This window comes from Amblyomma maculatum, chromosome 3, assembly GCF_055883805.1.
Source record: "Amblyomma maculatum isolate TAMU_Amacu chromosome 3, ASM5588380v1, whole genome shotgun sequence".
NCBI lineage: Eukaryota > Metazoa > Arthropoda > Arachnida > Ixodida > Ixodidae > Amblyomma > Amblyomma maculatum.
In genome coordinates this window covers 180,870,919-180,890,830 of record NC_139346.1, presented here as the reverse complement: position 1 = coordinate 180,890,830, position 19,912 = coordinate 180,870,919, and the positions used below count along the sequence as shown (strand labels likewise).

At 46.4% G+C, this 19,912-nt stretch overlaps 1 protein-coding gene across 5 annotated transcripts in view; it reads right to left on the bottom strand.

The window, feature by feature from the left end:
* The window catches only part of Liprin-gamma (liprin protein kazrin), a 171,883-nt gene that overhangs the window by 54,843 nt on the left and 97,128 nt on the right, over positions 1-19,912 (bottom strand). For all 5 annotated transcript variants that reach the window (XR_014706168.1, XM_084598832.1, XM_084598833.1 and 2 more), the window contains exon 2: positions 1,160-1,476. Coding sequence is in view for 4 of the 5 variants with exons in the window: in XM_084598832.1 (XP_084454958.1) it covers positions 1,160-1,476 (317 nt within the window). In the remaining variant the exon portion in view is untranslated. The remainder of the gene's footprint in view (positions 1-1,159; positions 1,477-19,912) is intronic.

The window sequence follows — 19,912 nt, the reverse complement described above, 5'->3', positions numbered from 1 at the left end:
ACAAGGTGTAATGCATTCATACAACGGAACCAACATGCTTGTCGGGATTACTAGGTGAGTGGGAGGTAAAATCGAGCTGTTAAAATGTTGTGAAAAGTTCAACACATTCGTGGTGACTCATGTCGTTCATGCAGCAGCTTTGCCGCATCGTTGAAAAGGGAAGGGGCAATTTCTCCTTGATATGTTGTATGCCGGCTTCCAGACCTACAACGGGTTGTGTACTATATAGGTATTATTAATAAGGGAGTAATTACTCAAAGTAATTACTTAAACTGAACATTCTGACGTTCATAATTCCTTTTTGTTTTTCGCGGGCGAAGTTTTACGTATGTATGTGCCTCGCTTTCTGTACTGGGCTTTATGCATCCGGGTTTGCTATATTCAAAACTACCTGGTGAATACTGCATGGAACCATTTCTCTTCTGGTGCCTGTAGCGAGAAAAGTAAGTTAATATAACGGCGGTTCTTGATATATCAAGCGTTTTCGTACGAAAGAGCAAATAATGACGAATCGCGTCCAGTTACTATTTGTATAACAGACCAGATCCTTCTCCTATGAACAAACGTTCTGGCACTTAATGTTAGCAAAAAAAAACAAAACAAAAACAAATAGGTACATTTATCTGCTTCAGGATAGCCATCCAATCCTAGTATTGGCGACTGTGTGGCGTTCAATGCGTTTTAGATAACCTTGGATGCACAATAATCAGGAGTCATCCAATAAGGCCTTTCACATAGCCTACTCGCAGCTTTGGGAAACTGGAACCCACCAGCACCTTCTACGGTTTAATAGCGGGCAGTATATAGTACGTTATGGCTTTCCAGTCACCATCACAACGGGCGGTCGGCTCCACAAGTGCAGTTCGTTGTATCACCTCTTACATTCATTTTCTCTCCTATTCCAGTCACTTACAGTTCTCTTCTTCACTTAAGAGTACCAACCAGAGACTTTAACCAGCTGACTTCCTCACCCTTTCGCAACTCTCTAAACTCCACTAACCCGAACAGCACAAATTATCAGCAAAGTCAATATTGGAGTATATTGGTAATGAACAGGTTCTATGTAGGGCCGGATATTACCAACACAGTCCCAATATTGGACCGTTGGTTCGTTCGCGGCCCCTTGAGCTGCATGCCCCCTTTCGCGGGTTGTGCGCACCTGCTGCAGGTCTCCGTCTATGCGTGAGGCGAGCGCTTTGTTGTCGTCCATCATGTTGCGGAACTTTGCCTGGGCGTCCACCAGGAGCCTGCGCATGAGCGCCATCGAGGACTGCAGCGCCACCTGCTGCTCATGGCCGCCGACGATGAGCGTCCTGCCCCCCTCGCCTCCTCCTCGTCCCTCCTGAGGGCTGGCCTCTGCCGACTGCGGCTTCTGGAGCCTGGACACTACGCCGTCGGCCGGCTCGTTGTCCTGACCCGGCGAACTGAGCACGTATCGCACGATCTGCTCGTTGAGGGAGTCCAGGGACTGGATGGCTGCGCCAGAAAAAAGAGAGGAAGATAAGGTAAACTGGGCTGCAGGGTACACTTCAGTATTTGTTCTAGCATACGATGAGCATGGGGAAACGATAAAACTCGAATCTCATTCTCGAATGATAACTGTACAAGACACTTTTTCCGGAGCCATTGAGGTCCATATCAGCACTTAAACTCAGAATTGATCCATTATGTTCCAAGCAAATGAGAATGCTATTCATATCGTCTTCAGCCATGAGGGTTACGTAAGCCGCTTATACGGGTCATAGAGACGCCTAGTGGAAGGCTGGATCATATTTTGACCACCCTCGGCTCATTAACATGCGTTGACATTACAGTGAACACAGTTGTTATAGTTGTTTCGCTCCCACCTTAATGCAACCCAGCCCCTCCCCTTGTGACAGGGGTTCGATAGAACGTCCGGGTTCTCCGGGCTCATGAACCGAGCCGGGTTCATAAGCTGGAAAGAAAGGGTCTCATGGATAAAGTGCTAGCAAATGTCACGTGATCCATGCTGCGTAATATCACCGATGACTCCGGATCGACGCTGTAAATTAAATCAGTGAAATAAATTACTTTGATATACCTGTGACTGACACGCATTATGTGGGCTTAATAGGATCCGTCAAAGGAGGCAAAGAACCCTCTCTAAAAAAAGTAACACACAGGGAACCGTAGTTTGTAACAATTAACTTTCTGATCACTTTTTCCCGTTCCCACCTGCCACAAGTGACGTCACGATCTGACATCACAGGCATAGCGGGGCGACAAAAGTGATATTCACCAATAGCAGGCACGAAAATGAAACAGGGAATGAATTGCTAAAGAAAAGAACCCTGTTAATTTAATTATATGAATAGGCCATTGGCGGTACATGTGAACTCAGGTCAACAAAAGGGACAAGTGAACAGCAAAATCTGTATATCACACAAGCTCGGAATTCTCGCTGTTAATATCAGTGAGTGATTGATCCCAAGGCTAAACTGTCACGATTTCCATTCAGTTGGCGACTGATGCACATGCTAATAAGTGCGCATAGCAAGAAAAAAAAAAGTTTTCGCTGGGGTTACGCCTAGAGCAATAAACGAAAACAGTGCGCATAACTTCTCTCTTGTTCCTTCGATAAAAATTACTTAGATAGAAAGGACAATCTCCACTTCGATCAGAAAAATCAAGAAGAAACAATAAACTCTTTTTTTGTCTGTCTAGAGAATCTTAGGCTCCCGCAGCGGCCTCACAAAGCCCACTGCGCCGCCATCTATAGTCGAGAGCTGGACCGTAAATTCCTGCAATGACTCAGTGGAGCGCGTCCCGTGGCGTGCAATCGGCCAGTGCGACACGCACGATTGACCTATTTTCGCCGTTTTACGCCAGTTTTACGATCCACAGCTCGCGCGCCCAGAGTCCCATACTAGGCCCATGCGATGAGCGACTAAAGCCACCCAGAAACCACGAAGACTTCCCCCAAGGAAAGAAGAGTGGGTCGCGGCAGTAAAACGCGAGGTAGTTCCCACTAAAAGCTCTCCACACAAGCGCTGCAGAAACGCAATCTCTCTGTCCTGGCGGGCCTCGAGACCGTGATAAGCTTACTTCTCCAAAGCCTAACCGGTCACATCTATAGAGGTTTGAGAAAGGGTCAGTGTAATGTGGTGAGGCGGTTGCGCTTATGCCTTTTTATTCGTAGTTGCGCCTTAGTGCAGATAGATATATACCTTGTACGAGCCTGCGTATTATATAATCAGCGCACCATTAATGTAATGCCCCGTTCTCTGACAACACACACACACACACACACACACACACACACACACACACACACACACACACACACACACACACACACACACACACACACACACACACACACACACACACACACACACACACACACACACACACACACACACACACACACACACACACACACACACACACACACACACACACACACACACACACACACACACACACACACACACACACACACACACACACACACACATTGCCGGCATTGAGGGCAAAAAATTACGAGCATGCCTATGGCAGGTTGTAGTTGACAGGTAGCATGTGTGGTCTTTGATTGATGGGCGACATGCATGATGCCACGACACCACGCGACATGGAAGAGTTAGCAGGAGCTGCTAACCTACAGTGTTTCTTTTCGATGGGAGGGTTAGAGCAATCGAACTCTTCAGGACTAAGAACCCCAGGTCAAACACGCTATTCCTGTAGGCCCCGCAGGCAAGTTCCCACGGCTGGGTTCAAGCAAGGTTTTACATTACCAATGTGGCAGCTTGCGACTGTATGTTAATGAGCATGCGTGAGATAACTGACGCCTCAATCAAAAGATTAGTGATTAAACTCGCAGCAAAGTGAGTCCGTAAGGGGATGTGCAGATTGGAGCCAATTAAAGCTTTCGCGTCATGTCTTAAAGGCGGAGCTAAAATGTCCATTTGTTTTTGCTTTTTTCTGTAAACTTGTGCTGTCACCTCTCTCTGCCTGGAACCCCTCATCAACGCAGCCTTTCTCACATGCGTATCTCGCAAATGGTTGCCTTTACACTAAACGAAACACGTGTCTAATGCGAATATTTGTTTGGGCTTTGTTTGAGCTCTGTTTAGAATTAAAAGCCTCATAGAGGGAAAACTAAAAGTTATTTCTAAAAATTGACTTGCACATTTAGAGCACATGTATGTTATATTCAACGAGAAATCGTTTGACAGTACACGTTAATGAACCCCAGGTGGTCGAAATTTCCGGAGCCCTCCACTACGGCGTCTGCATAACCTGAGTTGCTTTGGGACGTTAAACCCCACAAACCAAACCGAAAGACGAGAAAGGCATACAAATGGAGGTACATATATGATCGGTCTGAAGCCATATCGCGGTCTAGGTCCCAATCTGAGTGTCAGAGGTATGCTACATGTAACGAGAAATGGTTTGGCATCACCCGGAACGCGTTAGGTTTGAATCACCGTTTAATTACTAAACTATGCAAGACTGGCGCCACATGAAGGTTCGCCAATGGTCAGTATATATAGACGAACAACATGCATAGCATTGTCTGAAGTAGCGATGGCCTCGGTTGTGGATGTATCTGGATGCATCCACTCATGCATCGTGGATGGTTTGTTTGCTCTTTGCGTCATATGGCTGACTCATAACGTTACCGCTTTTTGCCAAAGCTGGTATATTTAAGACCACATCGGAAGCAGCTTTTTGTTTGCTTGTATTGTAAATTATTTGTGTATATTTGATGAATCCCCCCTTATGCAATGCTTACAAGGGCCCTTAGGGTATTTGAAATAAATATATAAATACACACACAGGGGCGCTGGTTCAAAGTATATGCGCTGCCACGTCGCGTTTCACAGCGTGAGGGCTTTAGTGGTATTTCAGTATAAAATTTTGGCACCAACTTAACAAACCGTAACAGGGCAATGCAATGGCGAGGTGTTCTGGATTCGCCGAGCCGAGATTGAAGTTGATGAAGATGTCAACCTGCAATGCACAGCGTGATTTACCAAGGAAGAAGAAGAAGAAGAGAGCGGCAGCTAAACATGCCCGATGATTCTCTGTTGTTAAATTCTCTGAGTGAGTATGTACCGCATGTTACTTGGTAAACATGAAAAACAACATCGGTAGCAGCGATAGCAATATTGCTCTGGTGCAATGGCTAGTGAAGCTGACCTGTTCGCGCTGCCGCCGAGTCGAAAGTCAGTCGCGGCCATATTTATTCTATTTTTTCAATGCGAGAGCCTTCACAAACTCGGACAACTGTTCTTCCCGCGTTCAGCACAATCTGATTGACTTCCGAAGAATAGTAGTGCTGCTCGCGTCTTCAGACGGTATTTAGGTTAACAGCGGAGAAACACTAAAAAAAATTCAAATGGAAACGCGCCGCTCTGTGGTGTCTAATTCTCTGCACCTTTTGCCAGCGCTTTCCGCCCTCTGCCGAAATAGAACTCTCCGCTCTCATCTGCTGTACTCGCGCGCGTTAATCTTTCTTTGCGCTCTTTCCAACGCTTAACCTTCGCACTGCGTCATCTACAAAATCACAATCTCGTGAACTAAGTACTAGGTTCGTTAATACGAACGTCGAACAGAATTTCATACTTCGTATTCCCATTTGAGTTCACGGTTTCTTTTTAACGCGACAGCTTTCAGGTTCCCGTTAGCGGAAAACCTGGCGTAGTGGTAGTTAGTGCCGTGAGCTGCAAATTTCGAACATGCTCTGACAGGTGGTATTTGGCAGGTGGCATGGTTGGGCACTGATAGGTCCGAAGTTTTATATCCCGAGTTATCACATTACCGAGTTATTCCGGGAACGAGAATTCGCAACACGAATCGTAGGCGGGAGCCATTAATGTTTTCGCGTCATACCCCTAATTTTCCCTTTTTACTTTAATTTTTCTTTTTTCAGTCCGACCTCGCCCTGCGCTTAGCTAAAATTATCTAAAAAATGGAGCTGGCAAGACGTTTTCCTCTCTCCTGTAAAGGTCGCTAGCGCCGGATTCCATTCATACACCCTCTCCCTACACTGGTTAGACGTGACATTCATCATTCAACACCAGTTTGTTCCTCCCTAATCCTGCAGGTGTTTCGGCAATGTGTCGAACGGCTCCTTTCTCTTTTCCCGCTTTCGGTTTCCGGTCGAAGCGCGAACAAAAGCCGAATCACTCGACGACGATAAGACTGTTTCAGCGGCGATGGAAGCAAAAGCACCAGTAGCAGAAGCAGCAACACTACACCGGGCCCCGCCTTTCAACTTCCAATCACGTACGGCCGGTGGCACGAGAGTCCCGCGAGATCAAAGCAAGCCTAGGTGGCGCCACGGTGAGACGCCGAAGCCCAAACGACTTCACAAGTGCGGAGAGGTGGCGAGTGTGGGATCTATTATAGCTTGTATAGCAGGACCTTTCCGAAAATAAGAGACTCCAAAAGCGGAAGCCGTCGGTCTGCGTGTGTGCGTGAGCTCATCTTAGAGCTGGAGCCTGGAAGCTAGCGCCAACTACTCCGCCCAAGGGAGGAGGTAGGAAGAGAATTACTTCCTTTTCCTCTGCCGCGGGTCTTTCTCCGCACGGATGACACACCGAAAGAGACAGGAACTTCCGCGAGGATAGTAGTCACTGCAAAGTCGATTATTAAACAAAAAGTAAAAGAAAAAAGTGAAAAGGTAAGGTGCATTACGAGGATAGTGCACACAGGTCACACCGGCGTGGAGAGGGTGCAGGCGGGATTGCATGTATTTCCGCGCTATGTGAGAAACGGATGAGCGGAAGGAGACTGTCGAGAGAGAGAGAGAGAAAGTGAGGGGCGGATGGCAAAGGTCGGCACGGCGAGTTAATACAATGGTCTGTATGCAAGGCCGCTTCGCACAGGCGCCCAGCGTTTGCGCAACAGTCAGAGGGAGCGAAGGAACTGTGAAAGAGAGAGGACTCCGGCCGCCGTCATGCTCTGTTGCGCAAGGAAGGCAAGCGGACAACTTCAGAGAGACCTAGAACGGCTTGTTTTTTAATTTGTGTCGAGATGAAGTAGTCGCATGCCCTGTACGCCGCAGGGCAGAAAACAGTACAAAGGAAAAAAAAAATGCAGGGACACTTAAGTTGCCTCGTTACGGATATGCGTTAACAAGTCAACGTTAATAGCGTTAACAACCTCTTGTCTGCTGCCACCCTTGCTGATCCTCGTACGCGTATACATGCACCTTGCTACTCGTTTATTTTATAGAGAACAGGAGATTTACCGAAAAATGAGAAGGGTTCAACGCTGCTGAACCGAATCTGGAGCGAAAATATTAGCTGTGGATGACCGAGCGTTCTTCTTCTTCTTCTTCCTCTTCTTCTTCTACCACGGTGCCACGCCGACGGCTTGAAAACCTAGCGCAGTGTGGCTTTCGCTACAAAACGAATACCACTGTTTTGTGGTTGTTGTTGTTTTTGAAACCAAATTAAAGAAATTACTCGACTGCAACTTGCAGCTCTGCGTCATGCTGAGTATATAGGCGCCCTACTATCTAAGAAGGAGACTGAGATGTGTGCGCTGTTCTCGCTAGACATGCAGAATATTGTGCGTCAAAAATGGCGCTTAGAATGCGTTGCAGATAAGAGAATAACGGAACCACTGGAAAACAAACGGAAAGAAACGATAGAAATTGAAACATTGCTCACTCAACGAATATAACAAAGTACGCGAGCCCATTTATAAACGTGACCGGATAGCAAACAACGCTGCAAATCGCATCCGCAATAATCGGGGCCCGCTTTTTCGTGGCCCAAGTGTTCATAAGAAGCGAAAGATCACACTGCCGCGTCAACGACAGCAGCTCAAAACCAGAGCGTGTAAGAAGGAAGAGGGCAGCGCTGCTCCCAGTGCGGACACTTCCGTAATATGGGAGCGCACCACACGAAGAACCACACAGGCCAGAGAAGAGACCGGAAAAGAGAGAAGAAAAACAAACCGCGAAAGGGAGGCAGGTGTCTATTGTCGGAAGTGTGCAAGCCCCCCGGCCGTGCTCGTCTTCGCCTCTTGTTCTCCTACGAAGACCATGTTTGCCCAGCCCCCGTTTCTTCGTCGTCTTATATGCTTGGTCGGGCTCTCCCCGACGCTGCTTTGATCCCGGCACACCCAGCCGGGACACTGTGAGGGTGGTCCGCCATAGCTCGTAGCGTGCGCTTGATACCCGTTCCCCTTCTCCCTCCCCAGCCTATCAGCGTTGTCGTGCTCGGGTGTTGGTCGCGAGTGCAAAGCCCCGAGCCGGGACCCTATATAAATTTATTACGGGCCAAAAAGCCGATCCATCGGAGCCCCCGTCCTAGGAGGTCCGGATAGTGCCGTACAGGACAGCCCGACGCTCGGATGCCTTATTATTTAGACGCGCGGGTCCATCCCGATCTTCCCTCCCGAACCGTGCATTGTTTGCACATCCAAATCTTCGGCTAAAGTTTGTTTCACTTTATCTCGTAGAGTAGATTAATAATGCACAAGACGAAACGGGCCGGGAAACGAGAGCAAAGCGAGGAGAACATTAGTTTGAAACGGGATTAGGCGACAGTAAATTCGCTCATTACAAATTCGTCCTTCACTTATAAGCATTCGTACAGTGTGCACCCTAGTTCTGGCGTCACGTGGGTTGCAGGGCGGGAATAAACTTATAATGTAAAAGCCAAATGTTGCAGGATTTCATTTTCTCGTACACAATACCGACGCACCGTATATGCAAAGAGGGATAACAGCTCAGCCACATGAAAGTTTGTAAATATATTTGCCTGTGTAACAGATTCCGAATGTTAATTGTATCTGCGTCGTTAAACTCGTATGGATGATAATAAATACGAGGCATGTAGGAGGTCTCTGCGTGTATGCATATACAGTCACGCGTCAGCGACAGATAGAAACAGGACTAGTGTCAAGAAAAAAAGATGAGCAAGGCTCGCTCTCCGGCATCGCTACAGCGATGAGGCAACCGGTGACGTACCCGTCAGCGAAATGACTCGAAGGAGGGCCACGCTTGTCTAGCATGCCGCAGTGCGTATGCGTCAAGAAAGTTCGTTGACTTGCGCCCTCCACTGCACATGCCACACATACATATGCCCATGCGGAAATACGTGAATACACCTGTTTGCCCGGAAAGAATAATAAGAGAACAAAAACGAAAACCCCGTATTCATTTATTCACTGCTCCGATTTTTGTGTTGGCGTCTTGCCTATACACCGGCTATATTGGTCATATCGAGCCGCTGCACAGAAATTGGGAAAGAAAAAGCTGTTGCTCAATACGTTAAATATGGAGCCAGCGGATGGAAAGATTGACACACTTTTAAAAAGTGGGGAACTTGTAGAATATTCTAATGACAGAAAAAACTCCTGGTTGTAAAGAAGCAACACTCAGTCGTCTTATCCCATCGCCTGAATCATGAAAAATACTACAGACATAGACATCGAGCATACTGTAGTAACATGTAATCAAGACCAGACACGCATATATAAAGCCAGGTCAGGTCACAATGACTTGAAACAAAATACGGACGCATGCGCGCGCGCCCACACACACACACACACACACACACACACACACACACACACACACACACACACACACACACACACACACACACACACACACACACACACACACACACACACACACACACACACACACACACACACACACGCGCGCGCGCGCACGCACACACACACACGCACGCACACACACACACACACACACACACACACACACACACACACACACACACACACACACACACACACACACACACACACACACACACACACACACACACACACACACACACACACACACCCACACACACACAGATACACACACACACAGATACACACACACACACACACACACACACACACACACACACACACACACACACACACACACACACACACACACACACACACACACACACACACACACACACACACACACACACACACACACGAAATTGCACCGCCGGCTGCTGCACAGAAGAATTGGCGCGAGAAAGCCAATTTGCTGCTAGGCCAGGAGCCGTAGCAAGCAGAAGGGTGCGGGGGCGTCGCTGTCGGTGGCGGCACGCGGAAATAAATGACACGCCCGATGATGTTACACGCTGTTAATGAGGCTCCTCTCGGCGCGTCAATAAAATGGATCGGGCACAATGCCGCCGACAGAGCGCGGGAAGGCCACGGCACGGGTTGCTGCTGCTTCCAGCCGCATTGTCAGCGACGCCTCGGAGGCCTATTCCCTCCGTGTGTCGTCTCGCGCTTTCTTCGTTGCGATGATCGTCGTCTGCTCTTCCTGTCGTATGGTGCCGTGCCAGCTTCCCTTGTGTGACCTACAACGCGAGCACAGTTCGTCTGTGTGTCTTCTTTCTTGCGTTGTCGCGTTGACTTAGCGCCCTTTCACTCTATTAGAGCACACGTAGTAACCCCACACCTATCTGTTGGTGACGTCGTTGTGGCTCCGGCAATTATCATTTTATAAGTATATGTATACCTTTGCATGATGCAACAACTCAGCGCCACCGTCTTACTGCATGTTTTAACGAAAGATGATCCGCATTTGATCGTCATCATCATCATCACTACATAAACTTTATTTTGAAGAGTATCACGCTGCAAGAAGGTTTCCCACCGTTTAGAGGAACTTATATGTGCGGTTGAAGCATCAGATATTGCTGTTTGCGGGCATGCTCTTAAGCCTTCTTCGGTACTTATACTTTATTTGCTATGCTACGGTTCGGAGCCCACCACTTCATTTAGATATGTTTGTGTCATAGGCAGCACAAGAACAAAAAAGTGCGCCATGACTATGACTTGGAAATGGACAAAATGCAATAAGACTCTCTTTTTGCGGACTCCGCACTCGCTGATAAAGGCACGAATGTGCCTGATATTAACCCGTTTTTGAATTAAAAATGAAAATCAAAGCGCATGCTTATATTCTTTGTCTCCAAAGTACTCTTAATTTGCGACGGAAGTAACAATAATAACAAAAAAAGTCCCAAGATTGCAGTTAGCTTGGCTTAAGAGCTTATTGCCGAAAGGTTTTCCTCCTTCTCCTCTTCTACCTTTTACCTCTGCCTCTTTTCTTTTTCTTCTTTTCTTCCTCTATCGTGCGTGTTTGTGCCATCGTTATAATTTCATTTCTTTCTTCTCTTCAGCTTCTTCGTCTTCTGCATCGGCATCTCAGCATTCCTCTCCTCAACATGCATATACGGCCTCATATACGCTTGACATGGTTAGGATGGCGATATAGAGTAATAAGCGTAATAACCAGGGGATTTCGCTGCGGTTAGCTATAGTTGTCTATTTCCTGAGTACTGTTGACTTCAGTTTAATTTAGCGGAATTTATTTCAGTCAAATTAAGTTAAGCTCAGTAGAACCGGTGTACACACAAGATAACAAAAAGACACTGCGCTTTAAGCCCACGCACATATAACGTCGTCCACGAAAGAGTGCGGCGACGCAGTCGTTCATACAAGTATTAAAATCATATTTTTTAACATGCGCCTAACATAGACCTATTTGTATACATTTACGGCTCACGTGCAAGCGCACACATTTCTTGCAGTGCGGCGCGCGCCATTCCCATATAACTTAGCCCGATGTACAGAACACTCCACTGAAAGGGCGATCCGAGAGCACGCTGTTACTGCATTCAAACTCATGGTGCGATTCTTAAAATCCAAGAAAAGCATATGAAATTGGTGAAGAAGCTGATCGATGAATGCGGCGTCATTGCTTCTCGAACTTAACAGCAGGCAACTTCTAAATAACACGTGTCTACAGGTCGTATGTACTGTGGACGCGGAAAACAGCGCTGGCAGACGAGAGAAGGCGAGTTTCGCATAGTTTGGCTCCTCACTCAACACGTCCACTCGTGGTATTTGCGTAGGGACTTTCTCGAAATAAACCACACTTGGAAGTGAACACTACGTGCGTCATTGCTTTGCATCCTGGCGCGTTTCCTGGTAACGCTATCCGTATCAAGTTTGGGTGACAGCTTCCGGTCCACTCACAGTCAGACGTACGCGCCGAAAGAGCCCGACCAGTATCGTATTGCCTTTCTTCCAAGATTAAAAGGAAACTTCAGTTGCTTTCAGTTCCTACCACCTAAACATTATTATACCCATTCGGGACAGCTTCATTTCTGTTCTTGACATGCAAATATGCACTGAAGCTATAGATATATTGAAATTGAAATTGGTTTATTGATTTCTCGTGCCTGATATCAATATATGGTGCCTGATATCAATTCTGGGCGCTTATTTGCAGCAGAGGTCGATATAAACGGCACGAAAACTTGGAACGCAGTACACGTCTTGTCATAATTAATAAAGGACGCGCGATAGAATTAAAAACGCGACACGTTATTAATGGCAAGAGGAAATGTTTAACCATCAGCTCGAAACAATTATTTGGACAACTGCAACCAGAGAAAAAAAATATTTGAAAGTGAACGCACCTGTGAAACGCAGGGTGCAACGGCAGCCCAAATGAATCCCCACCTGTGGCAGAGGTCCTGTGTTAAGCCGAGGAAACCGGATACTAGTACTTCCTGTATATTTCCAGACCCATTTGGATAACATAGTAAAATATCCTCTATGTGTGCACACTAATGCATATGGAGGGAGGGACTCTTATCCACATGGTCTCGGAGTTGAGTTGGGAGATTATACCAGCCTAGCTCTGCAGCAAGAGGGAAAAAACGTGAAAAAGCGATGTGCGGACGCAGGCTGGTTAATTCTGCGCAGCAAGCCGTGCTGAATGAATTTCATTGTTTTACCGTTAAAACGTTAAGCCCATAGAGTGCTTTGTCTCCTAGAGAAATTGAAAAGTGGACAGCCCAGAAAATGGCAATGAGCAAGTAGCGCAGCGGGAAAGCTATGGAAAATAGCAGCAAGGGAGTACTATCGATAAATCGCGGAGGTGTTTCCTTGGGGGCCATGGAGTGAGCCTAGCAGCTAGTTACCAAGGACAATGCGAAACATTGATGGCTTTGTTTACAGTTAGATGTTTGGCAACATCGCCGTTACGTTTTTCCTTCTTCTGTGGCTGACTCGGCATTTCTTCCACCCATAACAGAGCCAGATCTTTTCAGCATAATTTCCAGCCTACAGCACAACAAATCGGCTGGAATTGATGGGATATTTATCAGCGACCTTTCCTGAAACTTCCAAAGCTTAAAGTGTGTCCTCCTCTTTATGCTAAATAATATGATTGAAAGTGACTGCCTACCACACTCTCTCAAACAAGCACGTGTTATTCCACTTTACAAGGGTGGCAAACGAAATGATAGCTCCAGTTGCACTGCATGTTCTTGCTACCCGATTACATGTGTTCCGTCCGCAAACTATCTTGGCATTTATATGGACAGCGGTTTATCCTGGAACACACACATGATGCACCTCAATAGGCAGCTTAGAGGCGACGCATGCATGCTTGCTCTATGCTCTAAAGGCCAACCTGCCGTTTGCCAAAACATGTTCAATTCCACAGTCTTTGGGATATTCTTTGCTGAGATATGGCATGTGCTGTTTATTTAACTGTTCTGCAACATGGAAAAATAGGATAAACCGTATTCTCAAGAATATGGCTAAGAGTGTCATCTATTCAACACCCCATAAACTGCAAAGTGTATTCCTTTCTTCAGGTCTACCATCCTTTGACACTGTCTTCAAACAAATCACTGTACTTAGATATTTCTGGAATTCTCAATTCAGGTTACAAAATGCTAAACCTATTCCATTACGGAAAATTCCTCGATATTTTGTCCCTGTCTGTGAGGTCTGTGAGGTTATATTATATATCCCATGTATATTCAATGAGCTGCCTGATGACGTTTTAGACTTGAACACTCGCAGGAAGTTACGGGATGCTATTGCCAAGCTTGAGCAGCTCTAGTTCATGCTGTTTTCGTCTACGAAAAAAAAAAAAAAAGAAATATTGCGATCTGGTAACAGAGGTTGTTGCTGCTGCCGGACGGCGCCCTACAAGCCCAATTGTGGCTTTGGCGCGTCAACGTCCTCTATTGTTTCATTGAATTGAATAAAGTATTATTATTATTATTATTATTATTATTATTATTATTATTATTATTATTATTATTATTATTATTATTATTATTATTATTATTATTATTATTATTATTATTATTATTATTATTATTATTATTATTATTATCAGACTTTGCTGGAATAATTTCAGCCGAGAAAGAAGATTATCTGTGATGTTTGAGACTGTGCTTCAGGCGTCTCATCTCGAAAGCTGGTCGTATACCTTTAAATTGAGCATGACCGGCAATGGCTGTCATTGTGATCCCTCATGGCCCTCGAGCGCACCTATTGCAATCGCCGTCTAGCTGTGTTTCTTTTCAGGGCACGCCTGCAGCTTTCGAGTTGCACGCAAGTGTATACCTGCACGCGTCGCTTCCGGACTGGCCGCCGTCGCCACTACGTGACGATACGATAGCATCATAAAACCACGCACTCAGAATACTCACATCACGTGATATGAAAACAAACTAGGAGCCTATGGAAAAATAAAAATAACAAAACTCCTACAGTTTGGAGTTCTCCTTTCTTCCCTTTCATTCTCTCTCCCACGACGTAACAGTTGCACGTATTCCTCCACCCTCTAATGTTTCGTGCTCCGGACGTCCACTTTGGCGGTGCGCCTGGTCGATTTTATTGCGCGCGGAGCCAACGTAAACAACTTCGTGCGCAGTGGGGTCACATTGACAAGCTTCGTTCTTTTTTTGTAACGCCACCTGCCCCTACGACCACCCTTAAAGTCTGGGTCGGAGAACCAGACACCAGGCCCTAATTTATGTCGTGCCTTTAAACTGCGTTTCGCTTATTTCACGACTTGGTTAGAAATAGGAATTCAGAGTCACCTCAGTGACTCGAGAAATGAATGCGTCCAGTGGCGCGGCCTGTTATTGGAAGGTCGTCTATGACGTCTCCGGAGAGCGCCACTAGCGCGGCTCAAGAGAACAAACCCTCCCAACGATGTCCTTCAACTCAAGACGGGCGTCCGGGCTCTCGCTAGCGGCCGTGTTATGTATGGTTATAACCTACGGACAATTAAGGAACCTGGCTAATATTAGGCTCCATTCAGACAAAGTTCCGCATCTTGCCCTGAATGAACAAAACGAAATCTGTGCACATAAACTGCTAGCTTTTCACCGCTATTTCGCGTCTCTGACTCTTCGGGCATAATGATCGAAGATAATGTAAATCATTTATTTATGTAGTAAGATGTTTGCCACTGTCCGGGAGGGTCCCGTCTGCAGCAAGCCTGGCCTAGGGTACCAGGCACGACGTCAGACCAGACACTCCAACGACCACGCTGTACACCAATCTCAACATACCTCAGCGTCGAGCCCTGCATGTTCTGGCTCGGTTAGGTTACATTATACCAGATGGGGCATTGTGAATGTACACTGCATGTGAGTCAATCACATTTATCGGTCGCAGGAAATACTAGTGACTTCATGACTACAAAGCAGCACAGCGGCAGCGGAAAGCAACATAAACTTAGATTTTTCGAGTGTCTTCATGATGCAGCCGTCAATGCGTGTAAATGAATGAGAGTCTAACACACGAAATACGCCTCATCGTTCCGCCATGCATACATTTAGTAATGTCGAAAAAGGAGGGTGTACGTTGCATCTCGCTTGCCCCATTTTTTCGGAGATCGACTCGAGCCTGTAGGTTCTCGTAGCAGGAATGTGCGCATGAAGTGTTGCGGTTCTTAGTGAAACAACCATAAAGAGCCATCCGTCTCATACTGAGCATGAAGCACACCACATCCTCAGGCTCTCTTGAGCACCGCCATGCTTACGTTGCTAGCATTATCCAGCTTCCTACAATGTCCCCTATTATTGCCCGTGAGGATACTTCGTGCGGACGTCCCACGTCTCCCGGAACAACTTCGGTCCTCAATACTGCAGTAGTGAGTCTCTCAACAATACATGACGGACGTACAGGAAAGAAAGCTTGTAAAATTTTCCTGCGATCCTTATCAAGGAGGAACCCCCTATAAGCATCCAAGCAAGCCTCGCTTTAAAAACGGGCAAATTCTGAATTTTAAAACCAAATTCGAATTAAGGTTCACTTCCCACAAAGATAATAAGACCCTTAAGCCGCGTCTTCGCATTTGACATTATCGACACCCATATCCATGGCCTCCTTGTCTTTGACATTGCGGGCATCTTTAGCCGTGTCTCTGCCCTTGACAGTGCCTGCATTCAACTTTGACATCATCTTTCTTTTCTATTTTTTCAACAGAGGTTGTTGTCGTGTTTATCACACGTCTTCCTGCGTTGCTATGCTTTGTTAAGCGAAGCTTAATTCTGATGAGCGCCTGACATGTAATTGTGGGATAAAGCCGCGAACCGGTATACACAGGAAACGGAGAGGGTGGTTGAAGTTTTCACACCGGATACTTTGTCATGAGCCCCGCAGACAAAAAAAAAAAAAAAAAAAAAAAAAGAAAAAAAAAAACTAAAACAGAAAATTGGGCCTCGAAAGACCCGCGTTCGCATATCAGCCCAACGAAATCAATGTAACGCAATAACAGGCCAGTTTCCTGTTTTGGCACAGTTCAACTTATCCCTTCCAAAGAAAGACAGCAGCAACGAGGACGGGAAGAAATGGCGGAAGAATGACATCGAAACGCGATGCGAAGCCGGCCTCTCTTCGCGAACGCTGCGACGTTCTTCTCTCTATACATGAATCAAAATCAACCAGTGACTTCCACAAAAAAATTTAAAAAATAACAAAAACAACATAAGGAATGGCTGAGCGCCACGCAAGACGGGTAACCAGAAAAGGAAGGCACCGATCCGAGCCGAGCCAATCTCGAGCCGCCTTCCAGCGTCGTGCGGAGTCGCTTCCTAGGCGGCGCTTGGATAGCGAGTAAGTATCGCACCGTATCGCTGCTGTGCGCGCTTCGAACGAAATGACATCTGGGGATAACCCTACAAGCGCTTCGCCGCTCCCGAGGGCCCCAGGAACATAAACGCGCAAAAAGTAAGAACTCGGGGAGGCTCGGCGAAGCACGGTGAAGATGCGAAATCCCGAAAACCAGCCAGAGCCAAGTCTGAAACGAAGAAAAACAAAAGCGGGAGGACAGAGGTAATAGAGAAAACGGAAAGCGAACGGCAAACCTGTTACGACAGGGTGACAAGCGCCAAAACCATTTCCGACTTTTCGAAGTCAGATAGCGCGGGAAAACAAAAAAGAGAGAGAAAAACCTGGAAAGTAACCAGCTAGGAAGGGGAACTGCAGTAAAGAGCCTATATGTCTGCACTGTATAAAGCACGTTCCGAGGAAAGAAATTACAGAATGTAAAAGATGAGAAAGACAGGAGGACAGTAGAAATGGAAGAAATTACAGAATGTAGAAGATGAGAAAGACAGGAGGACACTAGAAAGGTCAGACGTTACGTGCGAACGTATAACAGTGCCGGGCAAGAAAGCCGGCGAGCTGTGTGCGGTATAGTATACACGAGGCCGAAGAAAGACAGACGCGAGAGCTCCGAGCGGAAAGAGAACGCCGCAACATGCAGCGTGAAGAAAGTAGAACGAAAGAAAGAAAAAGAAAATGAGGAACTGACACGACTACAAGAAAAGGCCCTGCTTCTCCACTGGCGTTCAAATTGGCCTCAATTCGACCGTTTCGTGGAGCGGCATGGCGCCGCATTGGAGCAGCCGTTCTTATCCGACGTTCTCTGTAAACGGACGTCGGCCCCAGGCTAGACAACAAGTACGCTGTCTCTAAAGACTATTGTGGAAAAAGGAATAAGAAAAGGTCGAGACAGCGTCGACAACATTCAGACACCGACCGCTCCCCCCCCCCCCCCCCCCCCCCCTTATTGCCGTCTTGTTCGCCATCCTCATCCTTACAACACAAATAGCCTTTCGCCCGCTGCGTCTTGGGCCTGTTGGCTGTAGGCGTTCCAAGCAAAGAAATGTTGTTAAAGAAAATAAGACCCCCGCCGTTGCCATCCTGACCTATTATAGCATTGTTCCCAGCCTCATTGAAAGGGAGTTTGCGCTGAGCAAAAATATTTATTTTATACGCCGACCTCTGTTGTCTGAGGACGATTTTTCCGAAAAGTCAGCAAGAAGTGAACGGGTGCTCTTCATTCTCTTTTCTTGTACTTTCGTAAGATTAATTGCATGGCCCACTTCGCTGGCAACCTGCCACCGACACCCGCTCACTTGCATTATAGTAATTTTTCGTTTTTAGGTGGGACTTAGTATGCCTGCCCTCATAGACTGCAGCTGGAACATCGAGGCCCTAACGCGTGCTTGAACGACTACGCCCTTTACACACAGCTACGTCAACGGCGAGCTATGCCAGTAGAATACGATAGGGCTTAGATTATGTAGGGTAGGGCTGATATTAGTACAAAATAGTTATGCCAGGAAGCCGGCACCCACGCTTCGAAGGAATCAGAAGTCGCTCGTGCATGCAACTAGAGGGAAGAAAAAATGGCGCAGATGGGCAGGTACGACCAGCGTGCCCTACGTTTCTGAATGCGGTAGTGATGCCTGAGTACCAGCATGCAGCTTCCTCTGTTATCATATGCGATAACCTCTGAATACTATCAAGCGAACTAAACAGTTACAGGAAAATGCTATACAACAAAGACGAAACGGCTGGCCAAAGTGTCTTCTGTATCTGGATGCAAGTGGTGATCCCGAATAAGGGAAAATAACTTTTTCCCATGCGCCCTTATAGCTACTACGCGCCAGGATCGAACGCAGACCGGCAAAGGCGTCCATACCTGAGAAGCCACAGATTTCAGCAGATATATTTATTACACCATTACTAGTTAAGAAGCAGATCGACATGGGGACATTAGAAAATCGTGCCAATCCAGCTCCCTAAAATTCCAGTACATCCGCTTTAAGCGCAGAGACACAGCAACCATGCTCGCCATCTGCCGGTTGTTCATCCGATGAGTCAATTGGCGTTCGCCAGCGTAGTGTGGCGTGTATTGCGCAACATTTCAGGCTTTATGACACACAGAGATACATGCTATCTCGTGGTTAATTAGGGCTAAACATGTAGGAACACACTTACCGAGTTCATGCTATAGTGTGTAATCAATCAATGGATAACTGAATTGTAAATGAGGCGAAAGAAGATAAAGTGGAGAAAATCGGGAAGCTTGAACTCATTAGCCAACGAATCAGCTCGCGCGGTATCCACAGAAATGCACTAGAAAGCTAACAAGTGCAAATAAAGTGAAAAAAAAAAAAAAAAAAAACAAGTCCTACCATGCTTTTCCAGTTCAAACAGAAATTTTCTTCCCTTGTATATTTAAGGGTAGGTGAGTGAACTTTTACTTGTTTGTTTTGCCACGTTCGCGGAAACTTGTCCGCGCTTTCAAGCTCGTTCAATTTGACGTCATTATACAACGCACACGCGGATGTATTTTGCCTAGGATGTATCACACACTGGCTTAATTAACGAAAAGCAAGGCTATAGGCACATGTGTAGAACCACCGCTGCTTTAGATGAATAAAGCGATAAAACGGAATTTTCCAAGCTCGTTCAATTTGACGCCGGTATAAAACGCACACGCGGTTGTATTCTGCCTAGAATGTATCCCACACAGGCTTAATTAGCGAAAAGCAAGGTTCGAAGCACATGTGTAGAACCACCGCTACTGTAGATTGATAAAGCGATATCTGCGCGAACAGCTTAAACGTAAAAGGCAGTTTCTGTGTATTAAAAAGGGTCCGCTTAATTGTAACTTCGCATAATGCGAACAGAAAACTAATTCAGGAAAGGAACAATCAATTACGTCTTGAATGTATCATCTGCCAGATGATAAAAAAGAGAGAAATAAAGAATTATAGTACTTCTTGCGTCAAATGAAATGCGAATGCAGCTCCGTTCT